Raw genomic sequence first — 21,157 nt, 5'->3', positions numbered from 1 at the left:
ATTTGTTATTGTGGACGGTGAAAACGACAGCAGGACTCGATCCCTGCAGAAGGGTCCACATGTTAAAATAAAACTAAAAAAGGCTTTAGTTGGCTTAAATTTCTTTTTTTTTTTTTTTTTTTTTTTCTTGTTCACAATGTGTTTCATTTACATTAATAGCATATTATATATTTTCCTTCCAGGGTAGCTTTTGGTGATAATATAATTTCAGGTCCTTCCAAAAGGAAGTCGTATTGCTTCTTCCTTGGAAGTAAATTAGTCAAATTTGAATTAGCGCACCACTGTAAAACCACTTTTAAGAGGCAACTTACATAAGAAAGGTTACAAACAAGAGGAGGCCATTCGGCCCATCTTGCTCGTTTGGTTGTTAGTAGCTTATTGATCCCTGCATCCCATCAAGCAGCTTCCTGAAGGATCCCAGGGTGTCATTTTAGTGTTAAATCAGTGCTGAATAATCCAGGGGTCTCCAATCCTGGTGCTGGACAGCCCCAATCATCAGTGGCTAAGGATCCTGAACACCTACCAATCTTGACAAAGCAAGCCAATAGTTGGTTCAATGAAGTAACTGAGAGATTGGTTGAAATGAAAAGCAGAAGCCCCAGTAGTTCCAGGGCCAGGCCGGGAGACCCCAATGCATTAATCCCTGAAGGAATCCTTGGGGAGTGGCACGGGGGTGTCCAGCCCTGGTTCTGGAGAGCCACAATCCAGCAGGTTTTACTGGTAACCCTTAATCACCCATTTCTGAAGAATGCAAGTTATTAATCAAATTAGCAGGTTAATATGTTCAGTTAAATCGCAAGGGGTCAGCTCTGACCTCTGAGCACTGCAGGATGAAATTGCTCCAGGGTCGTTGCCACAGGTACACGACTGTAAGTGAACTACAAAATTGTCACTCACGTACCCTGTGTCCTTGGAAGAGAATGGGACGTTTTCTACGACACGAAGAAGAACTCGCCATGTGACCAAGGCCGTCAGGGAACGGAAGTGATGTTATTTCAGTCAAGTCTCGACGCGCTTGGTGTTTATCTAGAAAAGGATAGATTCTCTTAAGGAGCGTCTCTTTTATTTTTAAGAGGGGTGTAGAAAATAGAAAACCGAGCCGTCCGATCCGAGACCCGACTCTGGAACTTGTCTGCACATAATTACCAAACAGTAGACTGAGGTGTATGATAATTATTGACCTGCTTTGAGACAGGCCTCGCAAAAAGAAACGCTAGATTAGCATTCATACCTGATGATAATAGTTTAGCTGCGAGAGTGGTAACAGTTACTATATCTGACCCGTAGAAAGGTCCAGTCGGGGTCGGTTAGAGCATTTAGCGAAGCAGTACAGGATGTCACATGCGTTTGTGTAACCGGCTAAATCACTGACAGGACGCTCGCTCGAGTCTACGGAGCAGAGGAACAGAAATAAATAAATACGAATAGATAGTTGAGAGCTGTCGGGTAGTGAACTACGAGCGAGGAGACGCCGAGAAGACAGATTAAACACGCAAATAACTCCGGCTACAGCGTGTAGACGAAAAACTGGTTTGACGGGCCAGTGATTTTTTTCTAAGTCTACAGCAGGCCCGACACTGCTATCTTGTTTACCGTTTGTCAATCTCTTTAAGTTGTATGGCATACAGCTAGTGGTTTAAGTGTAAAATCCCATAATAGTAATACCCGGGTTAGTTTCCGATAGATGGGAGTCTTGTTAGCTGTAAAGCGCTATTGTGTGGGTAGTATTTATTAGAAAGCGTTTGTGTCGAGTGTGGGCTTGTCATACTGCGTCTGAGACCAAGGCTGGTGTTAGTTTGTTTTGTGCATTTATAAAAATAAAACATTGCTGTTCGGTTTCAGTCGCTCCATCAGTTTATTGTTTTTACTCGGAACAGACAAATCAGTTTATTTTGTTGTGACCAGCATCTGTTTTGGGATTCAGTCGCACCTTCTCTGCTGGCTCTGTCCGGCCAGAAAATAATGTCCCGGCGCTGAAGATGGGTGGCAGCGGCTCCAAATCGCGTGGGTTCTGGCCTTTTGCTGGCTCCGGTATCGGATCTGATCCAGCCAACGGTGGCAATGAGCAGACACTGTCCAGGCTTAGGGGCAGCAGGTCGTGCACTCCCTTCGTGTTTACTAGAAGGAGGTACGTGTACAAAATTAAACTTTTGCTAATCTGATTTTTTTTTATTTTATTTTGTGGTTGCTACTAATTAATCACTAAAGCGAACTCCAAAAAATGTCTGTAGCAAACAGTGACACAGGGATAGAAATAACGCTGTTTGATCAATTCTAGGTTTCGCTAGAAGTCAGATGAAATGAACATTGAATATTGCATTTAAATGATAGTCCTGCAGCAGTGCACGTTAACTAAAGAGCCACATTAAGTCACTAGTTGAGTACAGTTAGTACCAATTGACACCATTGTAGCCACCCCCTCAAAGACGAGTGTCCAGTGCTGTCCATCTGCCAGCTTTGACAAGAATGTGTGATTGGTCCACAAGGGTCAACACTTTGCTGCTGTGTGCCTTGTCTGTTAGATGTGTTTTTGATTAGTGACCCATTAATTAGATCCAAGATCGCCATAGATTCCCAGGAGCCTCTCTCATCTCCACAGCTCCCTGTATTACGATGAGGATGGAGACCTGGCCCACGAGTTCTACGAGGAGACCTTCGTGATGAAGAATGGCAGGAAGAGGGCGAAACTGAAGAAGATTCAGAAGAATCTAATACCTCAGGTGAGCACCTGGCTCAGACAAATCATCACGTTACACAGCTAACAGCAGAGAACACCTTAACCCACCTTTTTAATAACTTAACACATTGCTAGTATTGGCGTAAGAACAGCAGAAAGGTAAACCAGTAACTAATATCTGGGTTGGTACATTTCAACTCCATCCCAGTAAAACATTTCCCAAGTCCACTGCAAGGGAAGGTTGGCTGTAGGCTGGATTGCAGAGCACATCCTAACAGAAGGGTGACGGTTCTTTCCCTCCTTATCAGCCCGCTGGATCATTAAGCGGCTTGCGGTCGCGATGTGGCCATCTGATTTTCAGGTAAAACAATTGATAATAGCGCTGTGTTTTTTTCCCCACTTTTTAATCGTGAAATCCTCTTGCTCCTGCAGGGAATGGTGAAGCTGGATCACCCCCGTATCCATGTGGATTTCCCGGTCGTGCTCTGTGAGGTGTGACGGCGAGATGTTTGAAGGAAAGACCACGGCTGATGCTGTTACGACTCTGCCCCCTCTCCCCCCTGCTCCCCCATGCAGTCCCTCCTGAACTTCCATTCTCACCACGGTGCCTCAGGAGTGCGCGTGTCCTGGGGGCCGGCTGGTGGGCTGGGAGCTCTTTGGCGGCAGCTGCTGTGTCGTGCCTCATGGAAACTATAAACACCCGTCTGCTTGCTGTAAAAGAAAAAGGGGGTGGTGTAATTTTAACACCATGATCGGCGAGTTCAGTCAGGGAGGAGGTTCATATAAAGTGTTGTTGGTTCAGATTCATCCCCCATCTAACCCACCCTCTTTAAAACATACTGGCCTTACTTTCTTTTTTATGTCGTGGGTTTCTGATTGAACTTGTACTCTTTGAATCCTACAAATGTCAATGTGAAAGTCATGTACAGTCAAACCTGACTCTGCACCCCTCCTGGGGCTGTGTGAGTGGTCCTTATATACAAGTGGTCTTTAATACGGGTTTGACTGTATTTATTCTGCCCACAGATTATCAAAAGGAAGATAAATTAGGAAAAATAAACTTATTTGCTTGTTGTGTTGTTTTTTGTTTGAAAAATTGAAAAATACTTTTTTGGCAGCCCCCTTTCTACAGATACTGAATGAAGGGAAGTAAAAGATAACAGGTCCCCCTTAGCCGAATAGCTCGTCATAACAACTGCAAGAGCCCTAAAATAATTAGTAGTGTGTGTGTGTGTTGGGGGGGATTGTACATCGCCCTAGTCTTATACATTTAGACAGCAATACCTCAATTAGTGGTCATGAATGGGTGTTCGTAGCAGTTAGCAATATTTGAATCATTACAACAAAAATAATGTAATATTTTATGCTACTCGGTTACAATATTGAATTCTACAATAAATTGCATGTTTCTGATGAGATGTGGTTAAATTGAGCTTTAAATCTTAAGATGATTTTACATAGGCTGCTTGATACCTATGTGTATATGTGTCACACCTCTATTACAGCTGGCAATAGGTTCCTTTATCAGTAATCATTTTCATTGTATTGGTCTGGGAGAAATACATATGTAATCATTCCCTGTATGTGTGAGCCTGCCTGGGAAGTGGTGCTGTGACAATGTTGCAACGTAAGGTGGCAGCATAGCCTAAGGAATGGGCTCCAGTGTGCTTTTAGTTTTGGACTGCACAGTCAATATCGGTGAAGTTAATCATTCTCAAAATAGCAATGAGAAAAATGGCTGGGCAACATTTAGCAAGCTTGTGTGTTTTTTTTGTATTAACATAAGTAATTCCTCAATTTAATTAAAACAAAAACTAAAGTTAATTCAAGAAAATATATTGTAATATGTATTCAGACCAGTGTGCATGGCTCCCATTTTCATTCCTGCTTTGTGTGTTTTTTAAAAAGGTTGCTTAAGGTTGCTTAAAAAAAAAAAACAAATCCACAGCTCCCTGCTGTTCTAGTGCAGATGTCATAAAAATGAAGAGATTTATTTATTCTTAGACAGCAATGTCTGACTGTGGTGACCTGATCTGTTGCGTCTGCATCGTGTTCCGTTAACATTGGTCTTTTTAGGCAAATAGATTATTTTTTTGCTGGAATTTCTAAATACATTTAGTGACAGTGGGAGTAATCCCTGATGCTGCTGTAGAAATCATATAAATGGACCCCATTGCCTTTTTCAACAAGGATTGAGTCTAGTTAAATACGTTATTGCTGGGTCGGTGTTATGATGCTGTGCCTCAGAAACAAATATACCTAATCTAATTACCATGAACTTTGCGTTATCTTTTTGTTCTGATAGCGCCCATTAAAAATTGTGCAGGGTATAATTGAGAACACAAAACCACAATGCACTCCAGCTGGTGTGTGTTTGGTTGTTTTGTTTTGAAGTATCAAGCAGGTGCCAGTGTTGTTACAAGACAAAGTTCTGTGTTGCAATACCAAAGTTGGAAAGCTGTGTGGGACGCAGCAATCTGCCGCCCCCTTGAGCACTTGGGATAAAACAAAACTGAAATCTCCCTGCTTCAACAGAATAATGAAATCAAAAAAGGGATGCTGTGTCTTTAATTACTGTGTACATACGTAGCTGTGGTGTAGCTCCTTGAGTCAGCAGCCCAGTACAGGCAAGGGTAGGCTTTTCATCAATGTGTGTATAATAAATGATATCCTGTGTGCAGCACTAGTACTTATTGCATTTCTGTTTGGGAGGGGATGAAATAAAAAAAAAAAAAAATGTGAGTAGATGAAAAAAAAAAATCAGTTTTGATTGTCAGTATTTATGGATTTTTTTTTTTTTTTTAAGTTAAAATAATGTTTTTGTGTCTTGTGTTTGTTAAAAGTAATAAAACAAAATCCTCAGTGAATTGTGGAATTTTTTTTTTTTTAATTATTTCCAACCCTTTCGTCTGGATGGTGCGGATCATGTCATTATAGTCAGAGCTTTTTAAAGTTCTAATAGCCAAAGTTTAAAAAAAGAAAACGTGTTTAGAAGTCATAAGCGTACCGTCCTCTCACAAATCCAGCACTGTTTAAGTTTTCCACATTTTGTTTTCAATTGGTCTCCGATGAAGACTATTTACAGGGATGGGAATAAGATTCCCATTGCATAGCAGTATAATCCATTCCTGGTTTCACTAGGAGTTTAACAAAACACACCTGAGCTTATTACACACACCCTCTATGGCTAATCAAGCTTGTATTGAACTGCTTTGCAATAGGAGTCTTATTTCCTCCCTGAATTATCCAGTCACAACTCAATCACTCTGATTACCACAAATACTGCTTTACATGAGGTGACAAAGTTGGCCAAGGTCACTGCTAGTTTCTGAATGTTAAAAAAAAAAAAAAAAAAAAAAGTAAAAAAAGTACTTTGCTCTATACACCCACTGAATGTATTTTGGTTAAACATGACCCCATGTAGTTGTCTATATGGGGGGTGGGGGGGATCTAAAATTAGTGCCTGGTTCTTGTGGTGTGTTATTGCCTGTAAGAAACTTGTTCCTTGGCAACGTGTGCAAAGAAATCAATTTCGAGAGGAAGTCCTGTCCAGCACTTCCCTTTCCCATTCGGCAGTTCGGTAGCGGATTTCCTCAGCCGTGGAAATTGAGGTCTGGTAATGCTGTCATTGTTCACAATGAGGGTCTGTAACCCTCCAGTCTTGCTGTCTTCAGTCCCTTGGGCCCACCTTGTACGTATCTATTGAGCTGTGCCCCATATATCTCTTAACTGGCCTTCCTTTCCTGTATTTGAACTCTTAAAACCTAGGTTATTACCCAGCTGTTTGAATAGATTATTTGCTATGGTGTCAGTAATCTGTGTAATGTCCATTAGAAATCACACACCAAAGGGGAAATAACACATTACACCCATGGGGCAGAAAGTCCAGGTTTCTGACCTCCAGACCAAACCTTGACGTATTTTTCCACTTTTGCCCAACGTTTTGCTCTCCCTCAATGTGCACTGAGCACACTGACTGTTTCCGTTACTCAGAATGGTTCACCTATGTTAACCGCTCGCTCTGTATCCCTATTTACCACAAATTGTTTCACTTTCCGCAGCCAAAGAATAGAAGAAAATGAATTGCCATATAACCCTAATAATGCCTTCCATACAGGGAATGATTCTGTCTGTTAGAGTAATATTGCTCAAGTGTAAATTCAAATCTACCATATCACAAGTAGATTATGACTGCGGAGCTAGCTCTGTCCTTGACATTAATCTTTGATCCGTGAGTTTCTTAGTTTGTGTCCAGACCCTGTTTCTCCATTAATGCTGAGAAGCCTAGTCCTTTACAGCATTGTGCTAGGACAGTGTCCCCGCAGAACTTCACTGCTCAATGAAGAGCCTTGTGAGAAGCAGACAGGCAGGGTTCCTTTGTGCTCTGCAGGCACGCACGGCTGCAATTGCTGGACTGCCACTTTCTTGGAGCTCTGCAAGTCATTTAGAAGAAAATAATGACTGGTGTTCATGAATATACAGTGCAGGCAAGAGAAGCCGTCCCCTTTGAAGGGCCCTCTCCTTTCTTGCAGCTCTTTAAAGTCTCTTTGCAGTGCTTCTTGGCATGATGACATCACCCACTTCCTCTCAAGGATGATTAGACCTCTTGATCCACAGTCCTGCTTCAGTATGGCTGCTTCTGTGGTTTATCCGCTATAATGGATTCACAGCACACTTAAGAATGCCCTTGGATCACAGCGCAGACACTTTAAACAGCCCAACAGTGTTGTACATTCTACATGTAATTCTGGAATGCAAGTTTCCTACTTTACGATCTGAAGCCTAAGTTGTCAGATTTAATTAGCATTTTAGCTGGGGTGTGTGTGTGTGTGATCTATTCACTGAATATGACATATAAACATTTCTTATGGTAAATACAATAATGCAAAGAGGCTTTGCAGTTTGACCATGCTTTCACGTGCTTTCCTGTACATATCTGTTCTTTACCATGCTTACCTGTGATTACACTTTGCTGTGCTTTCACTAAACCACAACAAACTTTTTTTAAAATGTACTTACTGACAAGTTAGTGCATGCTCAATCTCTTTAGATGACATTAAGCTACTGTATACAGTTTCCACAGCTGATAAGTCTTTGTCTAACTGTGCCCTGCCTGTGATCACAGAGTACTACTCTGAATCATGTCCCTTAGTTATGAAAAGCATGTCATGGTTAGCTGTCTAGAACTGAGTTCTGTTATATTAAAGACTCACAACACAGCAAACAACTTCGAAGAACCTCTATCCTCAGTCTTTACCCCCGTTTTCTGTTAGCATGTCGTTTTATAGCCAAGTTTTACACCCTTTACTAAGGAAAGGAGTTCTGGACAGGCCTGTGATTTTCTGTGAATGGCACACACTGGTAACACACGGCATCCGGTGTAAATGTTGTGTCAGAGGTTTCCTGATTCACGTAACAATGGATCAGAAAAGCTTTTAAGGGCACCAATATTACAAACAAACCGCTTACAAAACCCAGGAAACCCAACAACCCCAAAGGAACCCTTATCTATCTGATATAACTAAATAATATAGCACTGTCCAAAAAAACTATCAACTGATAAACTGCTTGTACAAACGTTTAACCTGACACTTAATGTAAACTGAGTTCATGCATTTTGCTTTATTGTGAGGGCTCCGGCCAAAACAGGTGCAGGCAGGAGCTTCGACATGTGAGCATCTCAGTAAAGCCCCAACAATGCACCCATTCAGCTCTGAGACTCTCTGCAGAACAAACTACTTGTTGTGCCACATCTCTTGTTACCTCATTTTATCAGAGAGGGTACTGTGTTGGAATATCTATAGCTAGTTCACTGGCTGGGGACAGATGCTTTCATGAAGTCGTGAAAAAGCAGATAGCTAGAGGTGGGATGACTGCCTGGGAGTGCGGAGCTGTGCCTAGCATGTGCTTATCAAGCTGCTGAGGCTTGTGAACACTGGCAATCACAACCTCACTGAATCTCACCTGTAGATAATGAAATACAATTGCTAGGGTCTACAGTAAACTGAGGAAGAGCAGTGGATGGGGGGTTCCCCTGCAATCCCATTGATTCTGCACAGTCCTGGCCAGTCATCCAGACTGTGAGGGCTAGGCAGATTGAATTTGACTTTCCTCTCTCCAGTAATGTCAGGAAATTGCACTGAGACTGGGAGGAAGGGTGTCACTAGAAGGCAACGGCTGCTCCAAGATAGATAGATAGATAGAGAGAGAGAGAGAGAGAGAGAGAGAGAGAGAGAGAGACAGAGAGCGAGAGAGATATTAAGATTGTGAAGGGGGTGAATTCTCTTAAATGCAGACTACAGCTACAATTCCGACATTCTCCATTCAATATTCAACATTTTTACAGAAAAGAATTATATATAGTTATTTTTCCTATTTGGTGATCCTATAAGTGAATCCTTTTCTTTCCCTGGAGGTGAAGGCACAAGGGCACAAGAGCGCTTATTCCTCGGAGGGCTTGTTGGTTTTGCTTTACTGGGTAAGTGTTTTTATTCTTCTGGGGATGTACTAGTATTGAAAAGGTCTGGGATTCTTGACTCCTTTACCTTGCTTCCTGAAGCCAGCTGAGTGATTGCATATCATGTAAGACAGAATTTTTCCCATATGCAACATTGAATCCTCACAGTAATTACCACATGGCAATGCCCTGCTCATATGGACAAGCCTCCCAGAAGGACATTATCAGATAGGAAATACAGCTTCCTTGTGTATTACTGCTGGAAAAAAGTTTTACAGCTCTTTTCATAGGTAAGATAGTCCACAATTAGTGCTGATCATCTGTAAAAGCAGCTGTTGGACTGTTCGTACAATATTTTGTTTGTTTTGTGAGTGTCTGATTCCCTCAGTCTTTTAGGGTTCTCAGGGATCATACTACTATACCACACAACAGCCATCCCTTCTTGATTACTGACAGCAACTATTTTAAAGATAATGACCACGAAACTCACAACCGGATTGGCTGAGGCTAATAAAGAAACATTAATGTCAGATGCAGCGGCCGTTGCCAGGGAGACATAACTGACCAAAGTAGTTTCATAAAATGTCCAGTGCAAAAGATCAGATCTTCATGTGCTTTACACTAACAGGGAGCCCTGTCTGCGAGTGTTGACAGCTCCACTTCATCAGTGTGGGGCTCGTAACTTTGAGATTCTAAGGTATATGGCTGCTGTCTTCCCAGATCTAATTCAAAACCTGTGCTTATTGCGCCACATTGAGATATTCACTCCAAACTGTCACAGGCATTATTCAGATAGTAAAAATACACCTAATAAAGTTACACAAACTAGAAACTAAACAACTCAGACATTTCATTTAAGGGCTTGTGAGTTGCCTTAAGTTTTTACAATATGAAGTAAATAGCTTTGAGAAGCCAGACGATTGTGTTCTAAAGCATCAACATGTTTTATTAAGACCATTTCAGATCTAGGAAACACAGGCTAACCTGAAGACATTGTACTTTAAAGAATATCTTTAAACAAACAGCTGCGCTCACAGACCTCAAAGTAGCAGCGCTGTTCTGAAAGAACAAAGAGAACACAAATCCCCTGATTTGTAGAATTCTTGCAGGCAATTTGAGTCAAGTTGCTGAGGGAAGCTGGGATAAGGTGAGGCTGTTGTGTTTTCAGCTAGCAATGGAATTAGCAGTTCAAGGCTTCCTATCTGCTAATTATACTGAGTAGCACAGCATGATGTCATGACTGTGTGCTTTGAGAACTTCTTGCAGAAGTGACAAACAGAAACATCTCGCTTCTAAAATGTCTGAACCCGAGTTCCATGGTCCTCGTTTCATGAAGTAATAAAAATAAGCAGGTCAATAAATCAGCCCTGGATGGAAACACTAGCAGGATTAATACAGAGTTAAAGTGCGGCAGTATCTAGATCATTAAAATAGACCCCACACATCAGATCGGCTGTCACCAAACGTGCTGTGACTGCTTATTTAAGGTCTCCCTCTTTCAAAGTACTAGCTGATAAGTTCAGGTGGCTACTACATAGTTGAGAGAAATGCAGTTTGTCCTTGAACTTTCCTACTGTCCCTATAATGTACTCACTTTATAAAGCACTGTGTGATGAGTGGACAGGCATCATACTGGAAAAGCGGATCTTCTGATTGATGGTAGCACTTTTTTGTGTGTGTGTCCCCACCCAAACTAGATCTGGGCACAGGGAAAAAATAATCCTGTGACTAAAAACCAGGAGTCATAGTAACCTCTATAACCACCCCCAGGCCACACCACTGCCTGTGCGGTGTGATAACAATCAGAGGGGCCCCCATTGTCTTTATTTCCTGGCTGAAAATCCCAAGAACAGAATCAAGTAGATGCAGCTACCGTCAGCACAGGATGCAGCCATTCCCTTATTGAATGACATCGGCAGGTGAGTCAGCATTAAAAAGTGACAACAAAGGAAGGAAAGGCATTACATACTCTTAGTGCAGGGTGGAAGTGTACTGTGCTGCCCCACTCCAACAAAACAAACAAGATGCCAGAGAATAACCCCTATCCTTCAACTGCTGGTCAGTCAGTCAGTCTGTTACAGCTGTCGGGGTTTACAAAAGCCAAGAAGTGAAGCCTGCATTTTACAAAACATTTGAGAGCAGTCTCTACCTGTGTCATAACACAACCTCCAAGTTAAATAAAGGTTAAAATAAATAAACAGATGCCAGCCAGCATCCTGCTCCATGCTTTCAGAGCGCTGACCCCAGACACACCCATGCTGAGAACACACATTCCTCAGGGCAGAGAGGCTGTCTTAGCAACGGCTTGGAAAGACTGTGTCGTTCGGGGTGATTTTAACCCCAGGGTCACATTTACCAGGGTAGTTTTTCTATTAGCCTAACTGGAAAAATACAGTTTTTTATAGCATTAGTAAGAATATATAGAATATATAGAGTGTATATATATATATATATATATATATATATATATATATATATATATATATATATATATCCCCGCCGATATACTATGGGGCTCCTGACTTTCCGTCTCAGAGTTTTCGCCTTATTCAGTTTTAATGTCAGCAAGCTTTTTCGAGATACATAGGAGGATTGTAACTGTTAAATCATATATATATATATATATATATATATATATATTAAACTCAGATCCTTAAGTTTTTGTTTGTTTGTTTGTTTTTTTACTTCCTGCGTTGTGGGCAATTTAATTTGCCACATAAACCGGAAGAGAAGTGTGGAGAGTTTTTAATGTAAATCTTCTCAAATAATAACCCTGAAAAATCCAGTTCCAGACGGTAACGGTTTACATATTTAAAAATATATTTCGCCATACGACTGATATTATCAGTACCATACAAGATTTAGTATTATACCGCCATTTTTTTTTTCACAAGTTACAGCTATCTGAACACGGCCAGTCTTAACGTTGCTACATTCTGACTCAGCGACCAAATCATTGTAAAGTTTGCAAAAAGTTTCCTTCACTGCAGGGAGCGCGTGCTGCCTGTGGATGCTACCAAAATGAAATGGGGGGTGGAGTGTAAACAATATACAGACAACAAAACCGTTGATATGTTATAATTCAAAAGTAAACGTCTTCTCTTAGAAGCAGCACATCTGATTTCTACAGAAATGCACACCCTAGATATATTTCACATTTTTATTTTTTATCTATGCGCCATCAGTGCCACCACCCCTTCCTTCTTATGAAACGTGCCGAAGCTGGATTCTTACATTTTTAGCGTGCTCTTTAATAAAAACCTGATTGTTTGTATTTTAGTTGTGCATTTCTGTCAGGTCTGAGCATGTGGTTTGGACTAAATACACGAATTAAAAACAAAACAACAAAACTTTAGAGTACCAGCACTTTTATAAAAAAAAATATTTGCATGGAAGGACACTACGCGAAGGAGGATGGTTAATGAACGATGAAGTTTTGGTCAGTGATTTTTTTTTTTTTTTTTTTTTTTTTTCCTTGACTCGTATCGAGTTTAATTCACAGTCGCCGGTTTTTTCACCGGGTATTTTTCTTGTTCCAGGTCATCTTTTCCAGTGGTCGAACAAGCTGCGTGCTCTTTTATTTTTACCTTTTAATGTAACACACACACTGAAAAGGTATGGTAAAGTTTGTTTAGTTTGGAGCTCTGTGGGAAGCAATGGTCCTGTTTTGATTAAGAAGAGCGCATTTCACAGTTGACTTTACAGTAGCTTTTTCAAAGTACTGCAAGCGTAATTGTATCCAAGTTGCGACCTTTGATTTATTTAATGTGTCTGATTTATTAAGACGCTTCGCTCCTGTGTGGTCTAGCGGTCCCGTGTCGCGCAGGTTTGTCGCGACAGGTGTGTTTAATGCACATACAGCTATGTGTGCCAACATAATCGTAATTATCTCCTGACAAGGTCGTAATGGCTCTAATTGCCCGATCTCCGCAAGCTATTTTGCTAATTGTTACTTTGAGACCAAATGTTGGTTGACGATGTTCAATTAATCATTAAAACAAAAGTACGCAATTAACAAGCGGTTTATGTTTAGGTATAGACTACACTGCCCTATGTGTATTTATTGCATGCAGCCCCTGGTTTAGATTGGCTGACATTCTTTGGTTTTAAACTTTAAAGCAAGCATATCTTTCTGTTTGCAAGCTTAATCAACCGAGTTCTCAGTTACTTAATTGCACTAAATTGTTGGTGTGGCTCATAAAGCCAGGAATGGATCAAACTGCTATGCAGCGGGAGTCTTATTTCTATCCTTGCAGCAAGTGTAGATGGGTTTTAGTTCTTGCATTGAAATCCAGCAAGAGCAGGCCTGTGGTGTGTTCAGAAGGAGGGCTGTGCCCCTTTCTCAAGCATGTTTTTGCAATCTTGGTTATGAACTGGAAGTTTTAGAAATTGGGAGTGCCTGGCAATAGTGGCTAATCTTCCCATTTAAGTCTTTATATAGACCTCCTATCAAGCCTGGTTTGCTAACATTTTGGTCCAGTGTAAAATGAGTACTGTTATTTTATGTAATAATGAACAGACTCCGCACAAGAATACTGTGTGTAAATGTTTTAGATTAAACATAAAAAATATTTTCTCTTTTATTTCCCCTCTTTTTAGATAAACATATTGGTGTTACCATTAAGTGTCTACCTCCTAGCTTAAAAAGAAAAGAGGACGGAAAAAAGATGTCATTTAGAATTTACCTCCTCTTGCTGGTGGAGCTCTGGGCATGCTGCTGGGGTGAAAGGTTGAAGCCAACCAGTTACCCCATCTTCTCTGAAAAGCCCTTTGCCTTGGTCTGGAATGCGCCCACTGAGGACTGCAGACCACGCTATGGGGTGACGCTCAATTTAAAACAGTTCCAGGTCACGGCCTCGCCCAACGAGGGCTTTGTGGGGCAGAAGCTTACCATCTTCTACAATGACCGCTTGGGCCTTTACCCCTATCACACAGAGAAAGGGCAGCCTGTCAACAGGGGGATACCCCAGCTCGCCCGCCTCCGAGAACACCTGGAAAAGATGCCAGAAGCGATGGACAAATACATCCGAGATGCCCAGTCCAGTGGTCTGGCTGTGATCGACTGGGAGGAGTGGCGGCCCCTGTGGATCCGTAACTGGGACACCAAGGACGTTTACCGCAACATCTCGCGCTCAATGATCGCCCAGAAGAACCCCGGCTGGTCCAAGGAACAGGTGAACAAGGTGGCCCAAGTAGAGTTTGAAGCCTCTGCCAAGCAATTCATGCTGCAGACCCTGAGGACGGCCAAGAGCCTGCGGCCCAACCAGCTCTGGGGCTACTACCTCTTCCCAGACTGCTACAACCATGACTACAAGAACAGCCTGAAGGACTACACTGGCCGCTGCCCCGACGTGGAGATCAGCCGCAATGACCAGCTGGACTGGCTGTGGGAGGAGAGCACAGCCCTCTACCCCTCCATCTACATGGGCACTGTGCTGCGCTCCAGCGAGTCCGGCCGGCAGTTTGTGCGCAACAGGGTCAAGGAGGGTATAAGGCTGGCGTCTGTCGGGGAGGGGCTGGCACGACCGGTCTTCGTTTACACACGGCCCACCTACTCTAACGGCCTGGAGCTGCTCTCTCAGGTGAGACTGGGGTCAGACTTCTGAACTCAGACTGTAACAATCACACAGATGCCCCTCTCTCACAGCCATGAAATTGGGGTGCAATCTTTTCTCTTCTGGGTTGTTCCGGGGAAACTTTTCCTCGAAGTGCAGCCCACCTCTCTTTCAGTGAAGAGCCGCATTTCTAAAAGGCTTTAAATGCACTTCTTTGTACTTTTTAAAACTGGGGAGTCGTGGGAGTAGAGTTTATTTTCCTCTGTATTTGAATTTCAGAAGTTCGTTTCAGCAAATATTTTTGCTGGCTGAGTAAAACCAGAGACCTTCTGGAAGCAGAGGAGCAGTAATCATTAAAGGGCATTGATCACAAACTGGGCAGTTTAGTTCTACAGTAAGGTTTTCATTTCAACGTCAGTTTGTTGACAGAAACATACCGAATAAAATACAGAATAATCATTTTGCCACAATCCAGCACAGTAGCGTGCCTCTCTTTGTGTAATATCGGAGTAGTACCATGACTTGGCCACCTGAGCTGTCTACGGTTTTCCTAATGAGGTACAGGTGTGACTTATTCGGCTCCCAGTAAAACCTAGACCAGGGGTCTCCAACCCTGGTCCTGGAGAGCTACTCTGGCTGCTGGCTTTTGTTTCAACCAATCTCTGTTACTTAATTGAACCAATTATTGGCTTAATTAGTCAAGATTAACAGGTGTTCCAGATCTTTAGCCATTGATGATGTAAAGACATCTATAAAACCTGCTGGACAGGGGCTCTCCAGGACCAGGGTTGGAGACCCCTGCCCCAGACTGTGTAAGTCAGGGCTTCTCAAACTCGGTCCTGGGGACCCCCTGTGCCTGCTCGTTTTCATTCCAGCCAAGCTCTCAATTACTTAACTAGACCATTAATTGAACTGATAATTTGCTTAATTGGACCTTTTTACTTGTTTTCAGCTCTTGAACAGTTGCATATTTCAAGTTAGCTGTAACGTTTGATAAGTAACTTGAACTGCAACTGTTTAAGAGCTGAAAATAAGTAAAAATGTCTAAATAAGCAAATTCAGTTCAATTAATGGTCTAGTTAAGTAATTGAGAGCTTGGCTGGAATGAAAACAAGCAGGCACAGGGGGTCCCCAGGACCGAGTTTGAGAAGCTCTGGTCTAAATGCAAGAGAGCTTTTCTTGAAGTATGGTTGTATAAAATGCCTGTTCATTGCTCTCTGCAGATGGACCTGGTCTATACCATTGGAGAGAGTGCAGCTCTGGGAGCTGCTGGACTTATCTTTTGGGGAGATGCAACTCATGCCAGCAGCTCTGTAAGTTGGTCTTTCTTTCTTTCTTTTTTTTTTTTTTTTTTTTTAGTTAACTAGGTACCAGACATGATGTAGCAATTTGCATGCTTGTGAAATTCCTGCCGAAGACATCAGCCTTGTTTTTTATTTTCTCATTCTGCCTGGCAGTGAACTGGACTTCAAAACTTTTGCTTTCCCAGTGCCTGTGTCCTCTCTCTAGTAGAACTGCAAGGGGCTGAGTGGCTGACTGCTGTGTAACATGTGAGCTGATGTTTTCTCCCTGTGGTTGCAGGCTAGCTGCAGGGTGCTGCAGGGCGCCTTGCAGGGGACGCTGGGGAGCTACCTGCTCAACGTGTCGACGGCAGCGCAGCTCTGCAGCGGCTCGCGGTGCAGCCTGAACGGGCGCTGCGTGCGGCTCAACCCCAACACCAACACCTACCTGCACCTGAACGCCCGCAGCTTCCAGATCACACAGGAGGGGGGCAGCCTGGAGGTGAAGGGGGAGCTGAGCTCCGCTGACAGGGACGACTTCCGGAGGGACTTCATCTGCCAGTGCTACAGCGGCTACAGCGGGGACTCCTGCGGGGTTCCGGAGGCTGGGGCCCAGAGGGGTGCTGCCCTCTGTCTGACACCCACTATCGCTGCCCTGCTGGCAGTGTTGGCTCTGCAGGTTCTCCTCCAGTAGTGCTGTGAAACAACAAGAACAGCATGTCAAGGGCAAATTAAACTCTCTAGAGACTCCAAACCAGCATTCCTAATCCAGTATCAACTTTCCCAAAGGATAAATTAATATTTCCAGGGATAATCAAAACACTAAATCAACCAAAATCATGACAGAAAATCGTGTCTTTTGGAGGAGGGTAATGAACCTATGAGAGTATGTGTTATCCAAAGAATAAATAGCAATTAATAATTAGGAGTGCATTCTTCCAAAGACTTTGGTGGACCATAGACTTCATCCTGAAACGCAGCGTGAAATATCCAAAGATTGTTTCTTGTTCCGCACGCCATTGTGTGTCAACTTTCTCAAGATAACACTGAGCAGTGTCGTTTTCCAGGGTTTAAAGAACTTTAGACTCCTAATCTCAACTCGGTGCAACCAGTGCGTGACACACTTTACCTTTACTCAAGACGTGATTTTCTTGCAGGCAGTGTAAACTGTCTTACAGTATTTGCCATGTGTCCTAAAATCAGATTGCAAGCAGAAAAAAAGAAAGAAGCAGTAAAGTTTGTAAACATGGCTGATTTGTTTTTTGAACTTTGCTAATATGTTCAGAAAAAGTGAAACCTAAATGCTGTTAATATATTAGCTTTTTAAAAATAACATTGAAGGAGGAAATAGCATTGAAGGGGGGAGGGGGGGCTGTATCTGGAAATTAGTTTAACCACAGCTTGTTTATTAAAAATCAGAGGGGAGGAGAGAGTTTTTAAAGGTTCTTGGAAAGACAAGTTAATCTCTGGACATAAACCAAAGATAAATGTCAGACCGTATCTCAAGGCTAATGTGTACTCCACTCCCCGTTCTGCATCCCTCTTTTTATTGTCTCCAAACATATTTCACCTCCATGACAGGAGTCTTTGTTCCGTTTTCCTTTTTGTAAATTCCGCTTGCATGTGCCGCTCCACTCATCCACATTCAAAGGGTGTGTCTGTTTTTTAACAAGTGCCTCACATAATCTTCTTCAGCGCTACCTTTAACATTATTTTCAAGGACGAAAAAAAAAATTAACTGGAAAACACAATTGTGTAATAAAGCTTCAGCTTGTGAAAGAACACGCTTACCCCTTTCTGGTTTGCTTAACATTTAGGAAACATTCACGGCTGTCTTTGTAAGCTGATTAGTGGCGTTGGGTTTTCACAGGCTGGCTGAAGCACGATTGGGGTTGTGTTCTAAAAACATACAGAGGCTGTTTAAAACACAGGTAGCTGGTCACTGACCGTTAAAGAATCTTTTACATTTTTGTTAACTTTTGTTTTTGCAGTTTTCATGACCTCCTGATGCCAAGCAGTGTAATTCTTGATTTATGAGTGCAATCATGTATAAAGCAAAGCAAACTGGATTTTTATGCCAACTAGAATGATCTGCAAATGTAACCGGATCTAAATTATTGTTTAAATGGCAGGTGTTGTTATGAACATTTTGTATTTGTATTGTTTTGAATACAGTGCTTAAATATGTTTTCATTGATGATATACAGCTTTGTTGTGATGGTTTGTTGCTTCCCAAGGACCGCAAAAGCAATAGAAATTTTTGCAAAGCTAGTGTGTGTGTGACTGATATCTGAATCACCGGGCTCGACATGCACACCGACCCGCCAAAGAAATAGACCTTCAACCGCGTCCCAGGTCACACATTAAATAACCCTGTTGAAGATGCTATAGTGCAATCAGGCAAACACATAAGACTACCATTGCATTGTAACCATGATCTTAATTACTCGCACCGGAGCTAAATTAGGCACATCCTGGAGGACGAAGACCTAAGCATGCCACCTAAATAAGGTGCAATTATCAAGTCTCCAAAACATGGACGTTTAATAAAGTGAATGGCAATCACAAGATGTGTGTTGATCACGCATTGTTTAGGTACTGTGGATAGGGTATGGCTGATTAAGCAAGTGAAGCCTGAAACAGCTTCTTAATTTACTGTTTTTATCAGTTTAATTTAATGCTTGAACTCTGTCAAAACTGATATCCGGTGGTAAAATTCCGAGCCGCCTTCTCCGGGCAGCCTTCTTCTCCGGGCAGCCTTCTCTGGGCAGCCTTCTTCTCCGGGCAGCCTTCTCCTCCTGGCAGCCTTCTCCTCCTGGTAGCCTTCTCCTCTGGGTAGCCTTCTCCCTCAGGCAGCCACTGAATGTGTTTGCAGGCAGTATGAATGAACCTGATTACCATTGTGCACGACAACATTCCTTGCTTTTTTTTTGGGGGGGGGGGGGATCTTTTCCAGTAATGGGCAATGCGCAAATGCCAAAAACAATATTATTGCGCTTGCAAAACAGAGAATGCCTTGTTTTCTAACTTAAACCAGGCCTACAGCAGCACACGCAGGGATCCCTTGGATTTACAAGCCCCTGCACTCTGACCCTTAGCAGGGGGCAGGACCCTGAAGCAGTTTTTAATGCTGCGGGAGGGTGGGGGTATTGCTCCTTAAATTACGAGCTTCCTCACACAGCTCTTTTTGAGAAGCACATGCAAACCAAGTTTTTCAATTTTGTTTGCATACATAGCCAGTTGGAAAAGTTCACTGCCATGAATGTAAGCATGCTTTGCCTGGGACAATCTTACCTGAGATTGAACATGTTTACCTGTGCTTCACCGTGATGCTAAGGTTTACTACTCTGCTTTGGTATGGTGTACTTTTAAAGAGGGATCGCAGTGATGGTTTTGTGTAGATTTGTAAAACTGCTGGGCTGCAGTGTGGAAGGCTGTGGTTTTGAGTAGCTCAGTGGTTGGAGTTTTGGGCTGCAGTGTGGAAGGCAGTGGTTTTGAGTAGCTCAGTGGTTGGAGTTTTGGGCTGCAGTGTGGAAGGCAGTGGTTTTGAGTAGCTCAGTGGTTGGAGTGCTGGGCTGCAGTGTGGAAGGCAGTAGTTTTGAGTAGCTCAGTGGTTAGAGTGCTGGGCTGCAATGTGGAAGGCAGTGGTTTTGAGTAGCTCAGTGGTTAGAGTTCTGGGCTGCAGTGTGGAAGGCAGTGGTTTTGAGTAGCTCAGTGGTTGGAGTTTTGGGCTGCAGTGTGGAAGGCAGTGGTTTTGAGTAGCTCAGTGGTTGGAGTTTTGGGCTGCAGTGTGGAAGGCAGTGGTTTTGAGTAGCTCAGTGGTTGGAGTTTTGGGCTGCAGTGTGGAAGGTGATTTCTAGCACAGATCCTCACTGGTTGAAGTCAGCAGTTACTGTTTATAAAGCGCAAACAGCTCCTAATGTGTTAATAACTGCTTCCTGACTTTGGCTAGTTTCCTCTCTGTGTGTATTTCCTGTAGTTAGCTTGTCTATAATGTCTTTAATACTTTGAGATGTGATAGAATTACAGCTAAATCCAAAACATCTGAAGCCACGTTTGCATTCCATCAGTCAGCACAGGAGTTTTTCTGGCTATTCCAGCACAGTCACTAAGAATACTCACGTGAGCAGGATAAGCTGTTGATTGGCAGGAGAACCTGTGAGGGGGCTGAAAGCTACAGCCACCCCAGTGCTCTGCTTTGCCAGCATTATCAGTCAAAATGGAAAATTCTTAGACACTCTGCTTAGTGTTGAGCCCAGCTTCCTCTGGTAAGAATGACTCTGCAGGAAGCTCTGAGTATGTTTGGCTGAGCCTATGCTCTCTGTGGGGCCTGAAGTTGATAAACAGCTTGGTACTTTCCAAACCCCTTCCTGCATTTCTAAGCCAGCACACAGCACTGGGTGGGATCTGTCTGTCAGTGTAGTGAAGGACAGGGCGCTATTCACTGTAGATTTAGTGCTCCCAACACCCTCACCTTTAACAGGCTCTGTGTTATTCTCTGTACAATACCTGCCCTGGGTTTGGACAGACAAACAATCAGACAGACAGCAGGGCTGGAAATAAGACACTCTTTGCATAGCATTTTTGTCAATGAACTTTACTCGACACACCATGAGCTTCTTGCCCGCACACTGTGAGATAATAAATCCTGGCAAGGATCACTGTGCTATGCAATGGGAGTCTTATTGCAGACATTACTGTTAGCCCCTGGACCAGTAGCCTATATTGTATAATGCACAGCAAGACCATCTCCATATAAGAGTCTTTGTTCCATCTGTTGCAGTAGCTATACAGTTTCTCATATATTGCTGATCTGAAGTCAGCAATGGGCTTGTGTTTTCACTTCCTGGCTAATTAAGTAAGTTTTTTTTTTCTCCGCTAATATATTGTATGATTTATTTAAAACAAATACTTGGCTAGGACTTCTTTTAGTGTGAGCAGGTTTCCATTTCTTCTTGCACCAGCATCATATTTATTTGTTGTAAAGTGTGTTTTTAATAGTTCTGTTGCAAATATTCGAACAAAAATGGACCCCCAGAACACCTGACATCCGGAAGTACATCCCTCGCCCTGATTTTAGCAGTCTGGCCGTCGTGGACTGGGAGAGCTGGCGCCCCCTGTGGGTGCGTAACTGGAACTTGAAGACGGTGAACTGGGAGAGCTTGAGGATGTTCCAGGAGGCTGGGCA

The 21,157-nt window shown here is 42.8% G+C and overlaps 2 protein-coding genes across 4 annotated transcripts; both read left to right on the top strand.

The window, feature by feature from the left end:
* The first annotated feature begins 990 nt into the window (after positions 1–990).
* LOC121328364 (tumor suppressor candidate 2-like) lies at positions 991–4,967 on the top strand. Its single transcript, XM_041272990.1, has 3 exons — positions 991–2,128; positions 2,600–2,720; positions 3,110–4,967. Exons 1-3 carry the CDS (start codon positions 1,980–1,982, stop codon positions 3,173–3,175), a joined length of 336 nt encoding a protein of 111 aa, XP_041128924.1. The 5' UTR covers positions 991–1,979; the 3' UTR covers positions 3,176–4,967.
* A 3,934-nt stretch (positions 4,968–8,901) lies between these two features.
* LOC121329146 (hyaluronidase-2-like) lies at positions 8,902–18,171 on the top strand. Of its 3 annotated transcripts, XM_041274539.1 has the most exons (5): positions 12,363–12,573; positions 12,674–12,749; positions 13,734–14,716; positions 15,913–16,002; positions 16,271–18,171. In XM_041274539.1, the coding sequence occupies exons 3-5, from the start codon at positions 13,802–13,804 to the stop codon at positions 16,661–16,663; spliced, it is 1,398 nt and encodes a 465-aa protein (XP_041130473.1). In that variant the 5' UTR covers positions 12,363–12,573; positions 12,674–12,749; positions 13,734–13,801; the 3' UTR covers positions 16,664–18,171. The 3 variants fall into 3 exon arrangements, with proteins under 3 accessions (XP_041130472.1, XP_041130473.1, XP_041130474.1); XM_041274538.1 differs by lacking the exons at positions 12,363–12,573; positions 12,674–12,749 and adding an exon at positions 8,902–9,155; XM_041274540.1 differs by lacking the exon at positions 12,674–12,749.
* Positions 18,172–21,157: the final 2,986 nt, after the last annotated feature.

The sequence above is a fragment of the Polyodon spathula genome, chromosome 16, assembly GCF_017654505.1.
Source record: "Polyodon spathula isolate WHYD16114869_AA chromosome 16, ASM1765450v1, whole genome shotgun sequence".
Classification (NCBI taxonomy): domain Eukaryota; kingdom Metazoa; phylum Chordata; class Actinopteri; order Acipenseriformes; family Polyodontidae; genus Polyodon; species Polyodon spathula.
This window is presented reverse-complemented; position numbering and strand designations above follow the sequence as displayed.